The following is an 11,908-nucleotide window of genomic DNA, read 5'->3' as shown; positions in this document are numbered from 1 at the left end:
CAGTTTACAAAAGCAGGATATGCATCAGAATAGGAGCAAACAATTACAGTAGCAAAATCTAATGCAAGCATGAGAGAATGGAATGGACGATATCGGGATGATCAAAGGGGGGGCTTGCCTGGTTGCTCTGGCAAGGAGGGGTCGTCATCGACGTAGTCAATCACAGGGGCAACATCGGTCTTGGGGTCTACCGGAGAGAAGAGGGGGAAGAAACAGTAAATATAAAGCAAATAGAAGTACCACTCAGCATGACAAGACGATAAGCAGAACTAGGGTCGACCTAACGTAGTACTGCACGATATAGGTGAAGGGGGAATTCAACCGGGAATGTATTCCTGGTTCCGGACCTGTGTCAAATAGATGACCGGAGGGGGAATGTTCCATGTTCAGGTAGTTAGAGGCTTCTGACAGGTAAACGGATCGCATATTTAGATTCGTCTCATCGTTCTGAGCAACTTTCATATAGAAAACATTTTCATCAGAGTTACGGTTTAATTTCTATGAATTTTCGAAGTTTAAACAATATTCTGGAATTATTAATATTAACAGAAAAGGAATATCACGTCAGCATTGCATGGGGATGACGTCAGCAGTCAACAGAGCGGCCGACTAGGTCAAACCTGACCTGTGGTTCCAGTGGGACCCACATGTCAGCCTCTGTTATCTTAACAGTGGATTAAACTAATCTAACGGGCTAATTAGAGGTGTGGGCCCCTGGTGTTAGAGACTAACTAATGATTAAAACTAATTAACAGATTTATTTATTTATAAAAAGTTTTAAAGAAAAGGGGCCCACATGTCAGCCTCACTGGGCAGCCCAGTCAGCAGTTGACGGGGTCAAACCAGTCAACTGGGGCCCGCGGGGCCCACTGGCAGTGACCCTTGGATGGCCCCAGGTGTGCCACATCGGCGGTGGCCGGCGTCTCGACACCGGCGACGCCAAAATGCGGCGGAGGGCATTGGGCCTCATTGGATTTCGCCTATGGGCATAATTTCGCGCACGCTAGGGTGCGTTCGAACGAGCGGAGCAGCGCGCGTTGAATTGCGGTGGTGGCCCGGCTGGAAAAGGCCGGAGACGGCGATGGCAAGCGGCGGAGGCGGCGCCTGAGTTCGGCCACGAGCGGATCCGGCTATACTCGGCACGGCGGAGCGAGCTAGCTAGCGCTACGGAGCCCTACGCGCGTGCTGAGCACGACTGCGAGCTTGGGTGAGCTCATTGGCGAGCGTGGACACGACGGCAAGGCGCATAGCGGCGACCAGAGCTCGGGCACGATGGCGAGCTAGCTACGACGCGCTAGGAGATTAACAGGGAGGAGCAGGAGGCGGAGGAGCTCATCGTGCGGCATGCAAGCAGGCCCGTGATAGCTTAAGAGTAGCAGAGGTGCTCGAGGTCGCCGGCGCGCGTCGGAGCAGAGACGGAAGGGGCGGTGGCGTTCGGTAGCTGTAGAGGTCCCTGGCTCCACCTGAAGGCTCCAGGCAAACGGGAGGACAACGTCGGCTCTCCTGGACAACGTGAGCGGCCAGAGCGGTGCCGGTGGCCGCGGTGGCGACGGAGACAGCGGCGAGTCCGCTCGGTACGGCGGATCTGGAAAGGAGGAGGAGCGGAGCGAGCGAGGGAGAGCGAGGAGGAGGGGGCGAATGGATGATAAGGCCAGGGGGATGAGAGGTGGATCTTTATCCACCCGCGGTGCCTGTAGCGGCGTGGTCGGCGAGGTGGGTTCGGTGGCGACGGCGGGCGGGCCTCGGTCGCTGGAACAGAGAATAGGGGGGAGGAGGAGGAGGCCGTGGTGGGCTGGGCTCCAGGCACTGTGCACTTAGGCCCAGTCCCCAGCAGTAGTCTAGGCCCTTTTTTCTATTTTTATCTCTGCTTTATTTCCAGAGATAGTTTTGCAATAATTTGAGCCATCAAGTGACTTAGTAAAAATGTGAACCTTGGTCACATAAATACTATGGTATATTCCTCATGGCCACAGAATGTTTGGGAAATTTTGGAATCCTTTGGCATTTTTCAAAAATGAATTTAGACATTTATAGCGTTGTTTTGGCACTGATTTAAATGCTTTGGCCCACTTTGACTTGATGGTGATGTTGTTTTCCTTAACAACAAGTTGTTTTGGAATATTTGCTAAATGGTGAACATTTTTCCAGCATCTTTTGTGCAACTTCAAATTTCACTTGAATTTGAATTGACTCGAATTTTAAATGGGATATTGAACAAAGGGTGACTAAGCACTGTTTGGAAAATGATTAGTTTATTCATAGAGGGTTACTATTGCATGACACTCAAGGCGTTACACCGAGCTCACCTCCGGCGGTTTGCAACCTTTTCCGCCATGGCAGACAGTGGATCAGACTCTGACCAGTCCGGATCCGTCGACTAGGGTGTCGTCCCGTGTGGGTTAGAGGAGGCAATGGCAGTCCATATTGCACTCCACCGCTCCTGGGAGGACAGTGCCCGGCCGACGGACGGATCCGTCCTCCGCGACACCATAGCGTCGGCTCATCGGGCGCTCAAGTCCTCTGATGCTGGATCCTCGCGGTCCAGGCCGAAACACCTCTCCTTCCCCATCACCGGTTGGGCAGAGTATGAGTCCCCCCGGGAACGGGCGGCCCGCTGTGGGAAGGAGAGGATAAGGGCCGCCGATGCCCGTCTCACGACGGAAATGGTGGCGGCGGAGGCGGCCAAAGCGGCGGCGCGGGCGACCGTAGAGGAGGAAGCCATCCGCGCCCGCATTGTGAAGAAATGACAGCGGAGGAACACGCGCGCTCTTGCCCCATGAACAGAATCGGGCGGTCTGTGCCATGGCCGGACTGCCACCGAAGGAGAAGGAGGACAGCGACGGCGAGGACAGCTCCGGCGACGAGCAGACGCGGCTCGATCTGTACTGTGTTTTCGACTAGTACTTCCGCGAGAAGGATGGCAAGGGCAGCCGTGGATGAACTTCACCATAGCCAAACATTTCAAATTTTGATAGTCCGATGGCATGTTTAGTGTAGTGTGGATTTGAGATATGATAATTGAGGTGTCCATATGTGAATTGCATTTTTTGAGGAGTGCCCGGTCAGTGCCCGCGAACGCGCCCGGACGCGTCTACGGGCGTTTGAGGGACCGGATTTGCCAAGTCCAGTTGTAGATGCTCTTACAATCATAGTCATCAATTTTTCTATCATTGTATCCATACTACTACATGCAAACATCAAATTGGTCCAAGTACATCGCTAAAAGCAAAGAAACTAGCTACTCATCATCGGATATCTCGATTCATCCTTGTCGGCACGTCGGCCTCGTGATCATTGGTGGTGAGGCGAAACTTCGGCGCGTCGGATATCTCGGTTCGTCCTTGTCGAAGCCGCCGGCCTCGTGGTCATTGGCGGTGAGGGGAAACTCCAACGTGTCCTCGTCCGTGAATAGTTATTCACGTTCCAATTCCATCTTGTGGAGGAAGCAGCAGTTGGCCTCCACCTTCGCCTCGGACTGGATGCACTGCAGGATGGCATGCTGCTCCGCCGCCTCCTTCGCTTGGGCGACCTCAAACTCTGCCAGCGCGTCATCCATGCCGAATCCGACCTGCTCTAGCACTGGATCTACCTCGGCCTACTCCTCCTCTTCGTTCCATGGCTCCACCTCCTCCATCTCCGCGTCCAATGCCTCATCCTGCTCCTCCCCCTCCTCTTCCGAAGAGTCCGAAAGCAAGTCGGCTGCAAGTCAAGTGGCACGGCATGCCTCCATCTCCGCTAGGATCTCCGCCAGGTTGTGCAAGGTGAGCATCTTGTAGTAGGTAATCTTTTGACGAACCATGGCTACCGCAGACGACAATGTTGGAGTGGAATAGGGCGTGGGCGCGATCGCGATGACGACGCGGACTGGAGGGAGTGGGGGGAAATGGGGCTGGTAGGATTGAGGCTCGACGTCCGGCTTAAATAGCCAGGTTTGTCCCCTCGGGCGGCGCGCCAGGCAGACGACAATGTTGGAGTGGAATAGGGCGCAGGCGCGATCGCGATGATGACGTGGACTGGAGGGAGTGGGGGAAATGGGGCAGGTAGGACTGAGGCTCGACGTCCGGCTTAAATAGCCAGGTTTATCCCCTCGGGCGGCGCGCCAAGCAGACGACAATGTTGGAGTGGAATAGGGCGCGGGCGCGATCACGATGACGACACGGACTAGAGGGAGTGGGGGGGAATGGGGCAGGTAGGATTGAGGCTCAACGCCCGGCTTAAATAGCCAGGTTTGTCCCCTCGGGCGGCGCGCCAAAGCAACGACATGAATGCGGGCCGATGGAGCTCCCGCCGTACCGATGGGTTTCTACGTGTTTCTGATCGAGTGTCATCTAGTTTGCATCGGGGCCTCTCCATATCTACTCCACATGGGCTGGGTATGGGGGTGCCGGACGACCGGGGCCAGTTTGAGGGGTACAGTTGGGTCGCAAAAAAGTGACCGGTCACTGCAGGGTCATCCTCCCGGACGTATAGGGCGATACGAGGGGTCCAATAGTAGATGCTCTTATAAGGTGTTTCAGGCTTTCAGCAAACAACGAGTAAATTACATCTATAGTACCTGAACTTGACTCTAGGGTTCACTTTCATCATTGTATTCCAAAAGTGTCAAAATACGGTCATTGAGGTCGCAGAAATGTGTCACTCTACGGTCACCCCTACCGTATCCTATGTATTTCGCTGATGTGGCACATTGACCGGTACTTGGACCCGATCTAGTGAAGCTGATGACCGCCCGTCCATCTATGCCGACATGCCTTTGAGCCCGCGGCGAGCCGGCGACAGACCACATCGCCTCCGGGCACTCTCCTGTCGACGGCCTCACCGCCTTTCTCCGCGCAACGGCGTCCTCGTCAGGCTGGAAGTCCCGCTCTGCTCAAGCTCCTCTCCTTCAACGCCCCGCTCTTTCTTGAGCAGTAGGGCACTACGGCAACGCGTTGCACCCTCACGAGGACGTCTTCTTCGACTCGCGTTGCCGCCGTGCACGGAGACCTAGGTGCATTTCCCAGGCTCAATGCGAGGCACACGACATTGTCCTTCCTCACGGCGCGGCTGTAGTTCTTGCCAACCCCATGGAGCTCGACGACGTCGACCTGCGGCGGCGGAAAACAACATGCGCGGGCAGCCGGCTGTATGGAGTGCATGGTGTTTGGCGGGGCTATGCCGTACGCGAGCAGGCCGAAGTCGTCGCAGCTCTCAGTTCTGATTCCCCGCGCATCTGCAGTCTGTAGTTCTGCACCATGGACCTGACGTCTTCAACGAAGACGCAACCAACAAGGCAACCGGCATGCCGATGGATTACTGGCTGGTGTTCACCGACCAGTACACAAACTACGAGTACGCCTGAGAGCTGCGAGGCATGGCGGCGTGGGCCTCCGGCTGGACGACGAGGTGAGGGGAGAGCAGGTTGCCAGCCATGTCAATTCTGAGAAGCGCGGCAGGGTGTAAGGCTAAGTCGGCGTTGGCTGGCAAAGATATGGCACCTCTCGGTCATGCACGTAACCATGCATTTCTTAAACCAGGGCGACCTACTCTGACTACGGGTTAGTAAACTGAAACGGCAACCCATGGTAACCTCCACAGCGGCGCTCGTGCTTTCAACGACGCACATCGAGACAGTAACCTTTATGGTGCCAACGACGCTGATGAGCTTCAAGCTCGACATTGCTAGAGAGTTGGGAATTCCAAGCATGAGAGTCTGGCCAACCAGCGCAACAATTCGTTCGTCGGCCAGACGAAGCTTTAGGAGCTCTAGGACATGACACACTGACACTGAAGAGCTGCGGCAGCGGTGGGAGCATGTGGTGTGGCACGGTGGGAGCATGTGGTGTGGCACAACGGTGGGCGCAGGTTATGTGTTCGACAGAATTACAGAGATAAATAGTAGTAGTGAGAGATGGGTATTTGCCACGTCAGCAAAAATAGGACTGATACGATACTGGTGACCGTAGAGTGACTCGCCCGAGCAACCTTAGTGACCGTATTTTAAGCTTTGCTAAATACAGTGATGAAAGTGAACCCTAGGATCAAATTTAGGTATCGTAGATGTAATTTACTCGCAAACAACACATGATGCAGCTAGCATTCGTATTTCTAGTCTTTTGTCCATCTTCACTTACTGGAATGCCCTCGCATGCCCATGCCGTGAACCCAGCTTCTTCTAACACAGACGAGATCGATCTCTGCGGAGCAATGTCCTATAGAATTATAAATTTCAAGGGAACTTCAAAAAAGTGAATGGGAATATAATCCATCATAATTCATTAGTTCCTTCAGAGTGAACAACGGGAGTGCAGATATTGGTGTCTCTATACCGTATTTGAGATTTGGTATGTGCTAGATCCACACATGAAGTAGCTTACAAAACACACTAAATGTTTTTTTATTAACAGAACAAAAGAAACCATAGTTTAGTTTTTGGTAATATCATCATCGCATATACGGAAAGAACAAGAGTATGTTATATATTCACTCATTAACAACACCTGTGGATGGAAGAAAGCAGAGCGACCGAGAGAGCGGGCAGCAAACCTGATACTTGCCCCAACACTGATATTTTGCGCGCAAGACGTGTCATTTTAAATATTATACACAAACTGTGCCAAATGGTAGTGCGACGTGGTCGCCACATCTTGACTTTATCACCCGTTCATCAGCTTGTCGAGCACCACATTCAGGTCGACGTTCTGCCCATTCTCGGTCAGCCTCCGCACAGTTGCCCTCACCTGCTCCCTTGAGAACCCCATGGTCGCAACCTTCTCTACCACATCATCAAGGGCCACCCTGTTGCCCGATGCAGCGGTTGGGCTGGAACTGACTGGCTCTGCTTGTGGTAGTATCCGAGCTGTGGGGAGCCTGGTGCCGTAGCTGTTGCCGCTACCCCCAGAGGATGGTCCTGAGGGAGCAAAAGGAGTGGGCTTCATTCCAGCATTCCCACGGTAAGAAGGAGATCCAGTGTAACCATATGATTCAGAAAAGCTACTTCCTCCCTGTGGCCCATACCCAGGGGCACCATAGGATGGCGGTGGCCCAGAGTTGGGCCTGATTGCAGGAGGTTCATACATGCTAGGATTCTGTCCATAGAAGGGCGGGGCTGATTCATTTGGCGGCGGCATGTAAGCTGAAGGAGTGCGAACATTTGGTGGATAGCTATGAGAAGGCGCATACTCTGTCTGCTGGGGTGCAGGAGGTGCAAGTGGACTTGAAGGGTTAACATTTGTAGGCTGAGGTTGTTGTGAATATTGAGAAAACTGAGACGGGGTTTGATACTGTTGTGGCGGAGGTGGAGGCGCCTGCGCCTGTGGAACTGGAGGGGCTTGATACTGCTGTGGTGGAGCTGGAGGTGCATGTGCCTGTGGAACTGGAGGGGCTTGATACTGCTGTGGTGGAGCTGGAGGCGCCTGTGGCTGTGGAACTGGAGGGGCTTGATACTGCTGTTGTGGTGCTGGAGGCGCCTGCGGCTGTGGAACTGGAGGGGCTTGATACTGCTGATGAATGGCTTCAGTTGTCTGGGCAGATGGTGTGTAGTAGGGTTCCTGTGGTAAAGCTGGTACAGAGGGAGCCGATGAATGACCTAGGAACTGTGCTGGAGGCTGACTTTGAAGTGTTGGAGGTGGAGGCGGCGCGTTAGGAGCAGGAAGGGCAGGAAAAGTTTGGGGTTGATGTTGCGGCGGAGCGCCTGCCTGCTGCGGAGCAACTGACTGGTGCCGCGAGTCTGCCTGTCCAACCCCACTATTTTCTGATGACTGGGTCTCAGTTTTGGGTATCTGCAGCTTTGCAAGATGAAGCTGCATTTCAACAATTTCCTGCTTGTCACGCATAATCTGTACACCCGCTTGAATCTGCATGTAGTATTACAAAATTATATGTAAGTTATCCCAATAGCATAACAACAAAGCAACAGGGTACTGTTCATAATCGTTTAAGTGATGCTCTCTCTATTATCACACACAACAATACATCTAGGCAAGCACAATACTAGTGGGAAAATAATACCCCATGAGTGGCAATTACCAGAAAAGGTGATTATGTGTAGCATCATCTGAAGGAACAATGACATGCAATGTGAATGACCAGCTTAGAACGAGGAAAAACTATAGAAGCCTAAATGTGAATATGCATCTAGAAGAAGAATATACCAAATATCTATGTGTATCACTGATAGGTTTAAGCCTCAAAACAGATAAATGTCTAGTTAACTACTCCCTCCGTCCCACAATATAAGATCGTTTCCAAGCTAACATAGCTTGAAAAACGAACTTTCTACACCCCTATATAGTGTGCAAATAACTTTGAAAGATGGTCGTTGGATTAAGTCAATCCGACGGCGCAGAGATGGCAAATCCGAGCACCACTGGCCGTTGGATATCTTCTACATTCCACCACATTCTGCCACATGTACTATCTAGAAGACTGCATGGTTGAACTTAAGCATAATGCACAAACCTCAACACACAAGCACTTCTCCTTTGTTCTAGAATCATCTGTATCATAATTGCCCAATTTCCTTTTTGCTAACTGAATTGCCATTATTTGTTTTTACTTTATGCTCTACCATGCACAATTCCATGAATCTTAAAATAGATTAACTTTTTTATAAAACTTATTGATTTTGAATGAGATGAACTATAAGAATTAAACAAACATCTACATCATGCATATATGAATCAAAGCTTACATGCTATGATGTGGTATTTATTCATAATTTGGTTGCCAAATCTCATGCGTGCAATGCACGTGTACCTTATTAGTATATTATGGGACGGAGGGAGTACTTCACTACAGAGCTCAAAATAAGACAGTAATTGTCTATTATAAATCATAAACAAGGTATATACAATAATTTCCAACATAATCCCGGTAGAGCATGGCAATCAGTTGTCAAAAATGACCAGCGGTGAGTTATCACATCACTGTAACCTGCTCGGTAAACCAATGCCAATATGACATAATATGCATTGCTTCGCAAGCATAGCCATCGTTCATCATAAATATTTCAGAGAGGGATGGAGCAGGAAAGTCAAATGAAGCATACCTCCCTCAACATATTCTCAAGTTGCCTCAGTTTTCCATCAGTGCTACCATTATAGTTGCCAATTGTTAGCTTGAACTCATCAACAGAACTTTCAAGATGGTGCGTTCTACCCTCCAGCTGTGAAAGCCTTGAGCTTACACCTTCTAGTGCATACAACAGGTTATCAGAATACTTCTTCATGGTTCGATCAATATCTGCTATAGTTACCAGTCCAAAGTTACTCCTGTCTTCCTCATGATTAACATTCTTCGGCACACGGTTCTCCAATATACCAGCACTCTTTCCATCATAAAAAAAAAATGTAAGTAAGCTATATATGACAAATGATGGTATTTATTATCAAATGCAACTAATAATAATTAGAAGTTCATTGCATGCAATCGACAGAACCAATGGAACAAATATATCAAATAAGAATCACAAATTCAACAAAGTAATTCAAAAGAGTACAAATAAAGTCGTCATTGTGAGAACTGGGGAAAATGTGTATCGCCATGATGTCTGATGTGTTACATTTAAATCAGTCATATGCAAGAATTTAAACAGCAATTTGTCAGCACAAATTTGTGTGTAGCTTCTCACAAAACAAGATCTTGGCATAAATTTCACAGGACAGATGTACTGGCAATCTGGCATCTAACAGCATGCAAGGAAAAAAAACTAAATGTACAAATCTACAGGAGTTCAGTCGCACTGATCATTTTTCTGACAAATAAGCGTCTACCTATGAGCTATTGCATGCTCGTTAGATGGCATGTTTTACAAATTCACTGAGATAAGTTTCATGGAACTGAAACGACAAATTCGATTATGCATACCATTTGTATGTGCTAACTTGATAGCCACCAAACAAACAAGGCAAGGTTTCCAGCTCATGCTGTAGGATACCCAAAATTTAGTAGTAGTACCTAATAGCAGTATCATGAACCTATCCAACATGCAGTTCCTTCTTTTACCCAGCCGATCCACTTATGGCGCATACTGCCCAGCAATTCATTATCACAATTCACAATACTGCTAAATTTATCTTCCGAACTAGGCGCCTTTGTGAAACTTGCAACGCGAAATAATCAGGTAATTTGCTTGAGGCAAGGACATGAATCGCAGCTAGATCGAGAGATCCAACGAGTAACAGTAGGTACCTTGAGGTTGTATGGGGACGAGGCGGAGGCGGAGACCGAGGCGGCCTTGGAGTTGGAGTCGAGGGAACCCCACGAGGGCGGCGCGGCGGCGGGGGCGGCCGCGGCGGTGCGCATGGGCTGGAAGTCGTAGCTGGGCAGCACGTCGGTGGCGGTGCCGTTGGCGCTGTGGTGGTGGCGGCGGCGCAGGCCGTCCTCGCTCTCCTCCTGGGGGTCGGGGCCCATCAGATCGAGGAGCTCCGAGCCCCCGCTCCCGCCGCCCGCGAGGGAGGGGGAGGGGGCGGCGGAGGCGGCGAGGCCGAGGATCTGCTTGTCCATGAACTGCGACGTGTTCATCGGGAGGGGTCGCCTCGCCGGCGGCGGGGGCGTGGTGGGTGGGGGTGGCGTGCGGCGGGGGGCTGGGAGGGGAGAGGGGCAGCTGAGGTGGGGGGCGATGGGGGAGGAAGAATCGAGATGGGACGGCGAGCGAGACGACACGAGACGGCACGGCGAGTGACGGAGTGAGTTGGTTGGTTCGTCGGCGTGCGCCTCTTCCGTGGGCCTCGAACGTTTTTCCTTTCGAGAAACCCGTGGGCCTCAAACGTGCGTGGGTATTTCTGGGCTCTGCTGTTCGGCCCGGCGGCGGGTCTAGTGAGTGAGTGGTTGCGTGGTTTGTAGAGTGTTGCGGCCCACGATGATGTCCGGGAACCCATCTCCTGGGCTGAAGATGCTAAAAAAAATAGGTCCTTTTTTTAACACAGTACCAACGCAAGCACTCGTATATACTCCCTCCGTCCAAAAATACTTGTCAATGAACGTATTTTACTTATAGATACATCAACTTTTATTCATTTTCGCAACAAGTAATTCCGGACGGAGGGAGTACATGCATATACTTACCCCTATGAACGCACACACGCACACTCTACCCCTATGAGCACTTCCGAGAGACTGATCCGACATATCATCTTGAGATTTTACGAAGTCAGCGTAGGCACCTCGTAGTCGATGGGAACATCTCCTCTCACTGAACGCGCATGACCAGAAATCCTGAAATAAATCCAGAATAATTGCGAGCACCAGGACTTGAACCCTGTCCTCCTAACCGTCCAACCACAGGTTGGTTCGCCGAGGTGGTGGTCTAGTGGATACGTCTACAGTGGCAGGGTATGTATGTTTTTCCACTTTTCCTCAATAAAATGTATGTTTTCCTACTAGAGGGTAAAACCATGCTTTATTCATCGATCATAGTTTGTGAGATACAAATTGGATCGTGGAGTTGAGTAAGCCACACCTGGCGCCCCTGATCTACAGAGAGAAAAGTTTTAGCTAAATGATGCTCAAGCATACCGACCTCGACTACCCTAGGCAATGTCGTTCACCACCTGCTTTGTGTTTGACGTGATTATGAAGCTTTGGAGACCTAAATCTTCTGTCAAAGATAGTGCTTCACGGCACGTGATGAAGGAAATATGCCCTAGAGGCAATAATAAAGTTATTATTTATTTCCTCATATCATGATAAATGTTTATTATTCATGCTAGAATTGTATTAACCGGAAACATGATACATGTGTGAATACATAGACAAACATATAGTCACTAGTATGCCTCTACTTGACTAGCTCATTAATCAAAGATGGTTATGTTTCCTAACCATTGACATGTGTTGTCATTTGATTAATGGGATCACATCATTAGGAGAATGAGGTGATTGACATGACCCATCCCGTTAGCTTAGCACTTGATCGTTTAGTATTCTG

General features: G+C 50.4%; 1 protein-coding gene across 1 annotated transcript; it reads right to left on the bottom strand.

Annotated features, from left to right (window-relative positions):
- Window positions 1-6,348: 6,348 nt before the first annotated feature.
- On the bottom strand, window positions 6,349-10,569 carry LOC123068779 (bromodomain-containing protein 4). Its single transcript, XM_044491432.1, has 3 exons — window positions 10,171-10,569; window positions 9,029-9,307; window positions 6,349-7,835 (listed from the first exon to the last, which is right to left on the bottom strand). Exons 1-3 carry the CDS (start codon window positions 10,501-10,503, stop codon window positions 6,636-6,638), a joined length of 1,812 nt encoding a protein of 603 aa, XP_044347367.1. The 5' UTR covers window positions 10,504-10,569; the 3' UTR covers window positions 6,349-6,635.
- Window positions 10,570-11,908: the final 1,339 nt, after the last annotated feature.

The sequence above is a fragment of the Triticum aestivum genome, chromosome 3B (assembly GCF_018294505.1).
Source record: "Triticum aestivum cultivar Chinese Spring chromosome 3B, IWGSC CS RefSeq v2.1, whole genome shotgun sequence".
Taxonomy (NCBI): Eukaryota; Viridiplantae; Streptophyta; class Magnoliopsida; order Poales; family Poaceae; genus Triticum; species Triticum aestivum.
The sequence above is the reverse complement of the archived record's forward strand: the minus strand, read 5'-3'. Positions and strand labels throughout refer to the sequence as shown.

What these genes read in the sequence shown, in the direction of transcription:
- LOC123068779 (XM_044491432.1), bottom strand. Translation starts at nt 10,503, where the DNA reads ATGAACACGTCGCAGTTCATGGACAAGCAGATCCTCGGCCTCGCCGCC. An exon ending in CGTCCCCATACAACCTCAAG is followed by an intron (nt 9,308 to 10,170) that starts GTACCTACTGTT and finishes TATGATGGAAAG; the next exon opens with AGTGCTGGTATATTGGAGAA. An exon ending in TTGAGAATATGTTGAGGGAG is followed by an intron (nt 7,836 to 9,028) that starts GTATGCTTCATT and finishes TACTACATGCAG; the next exon opens with ATTCAAGCGGGTGTACAGAT.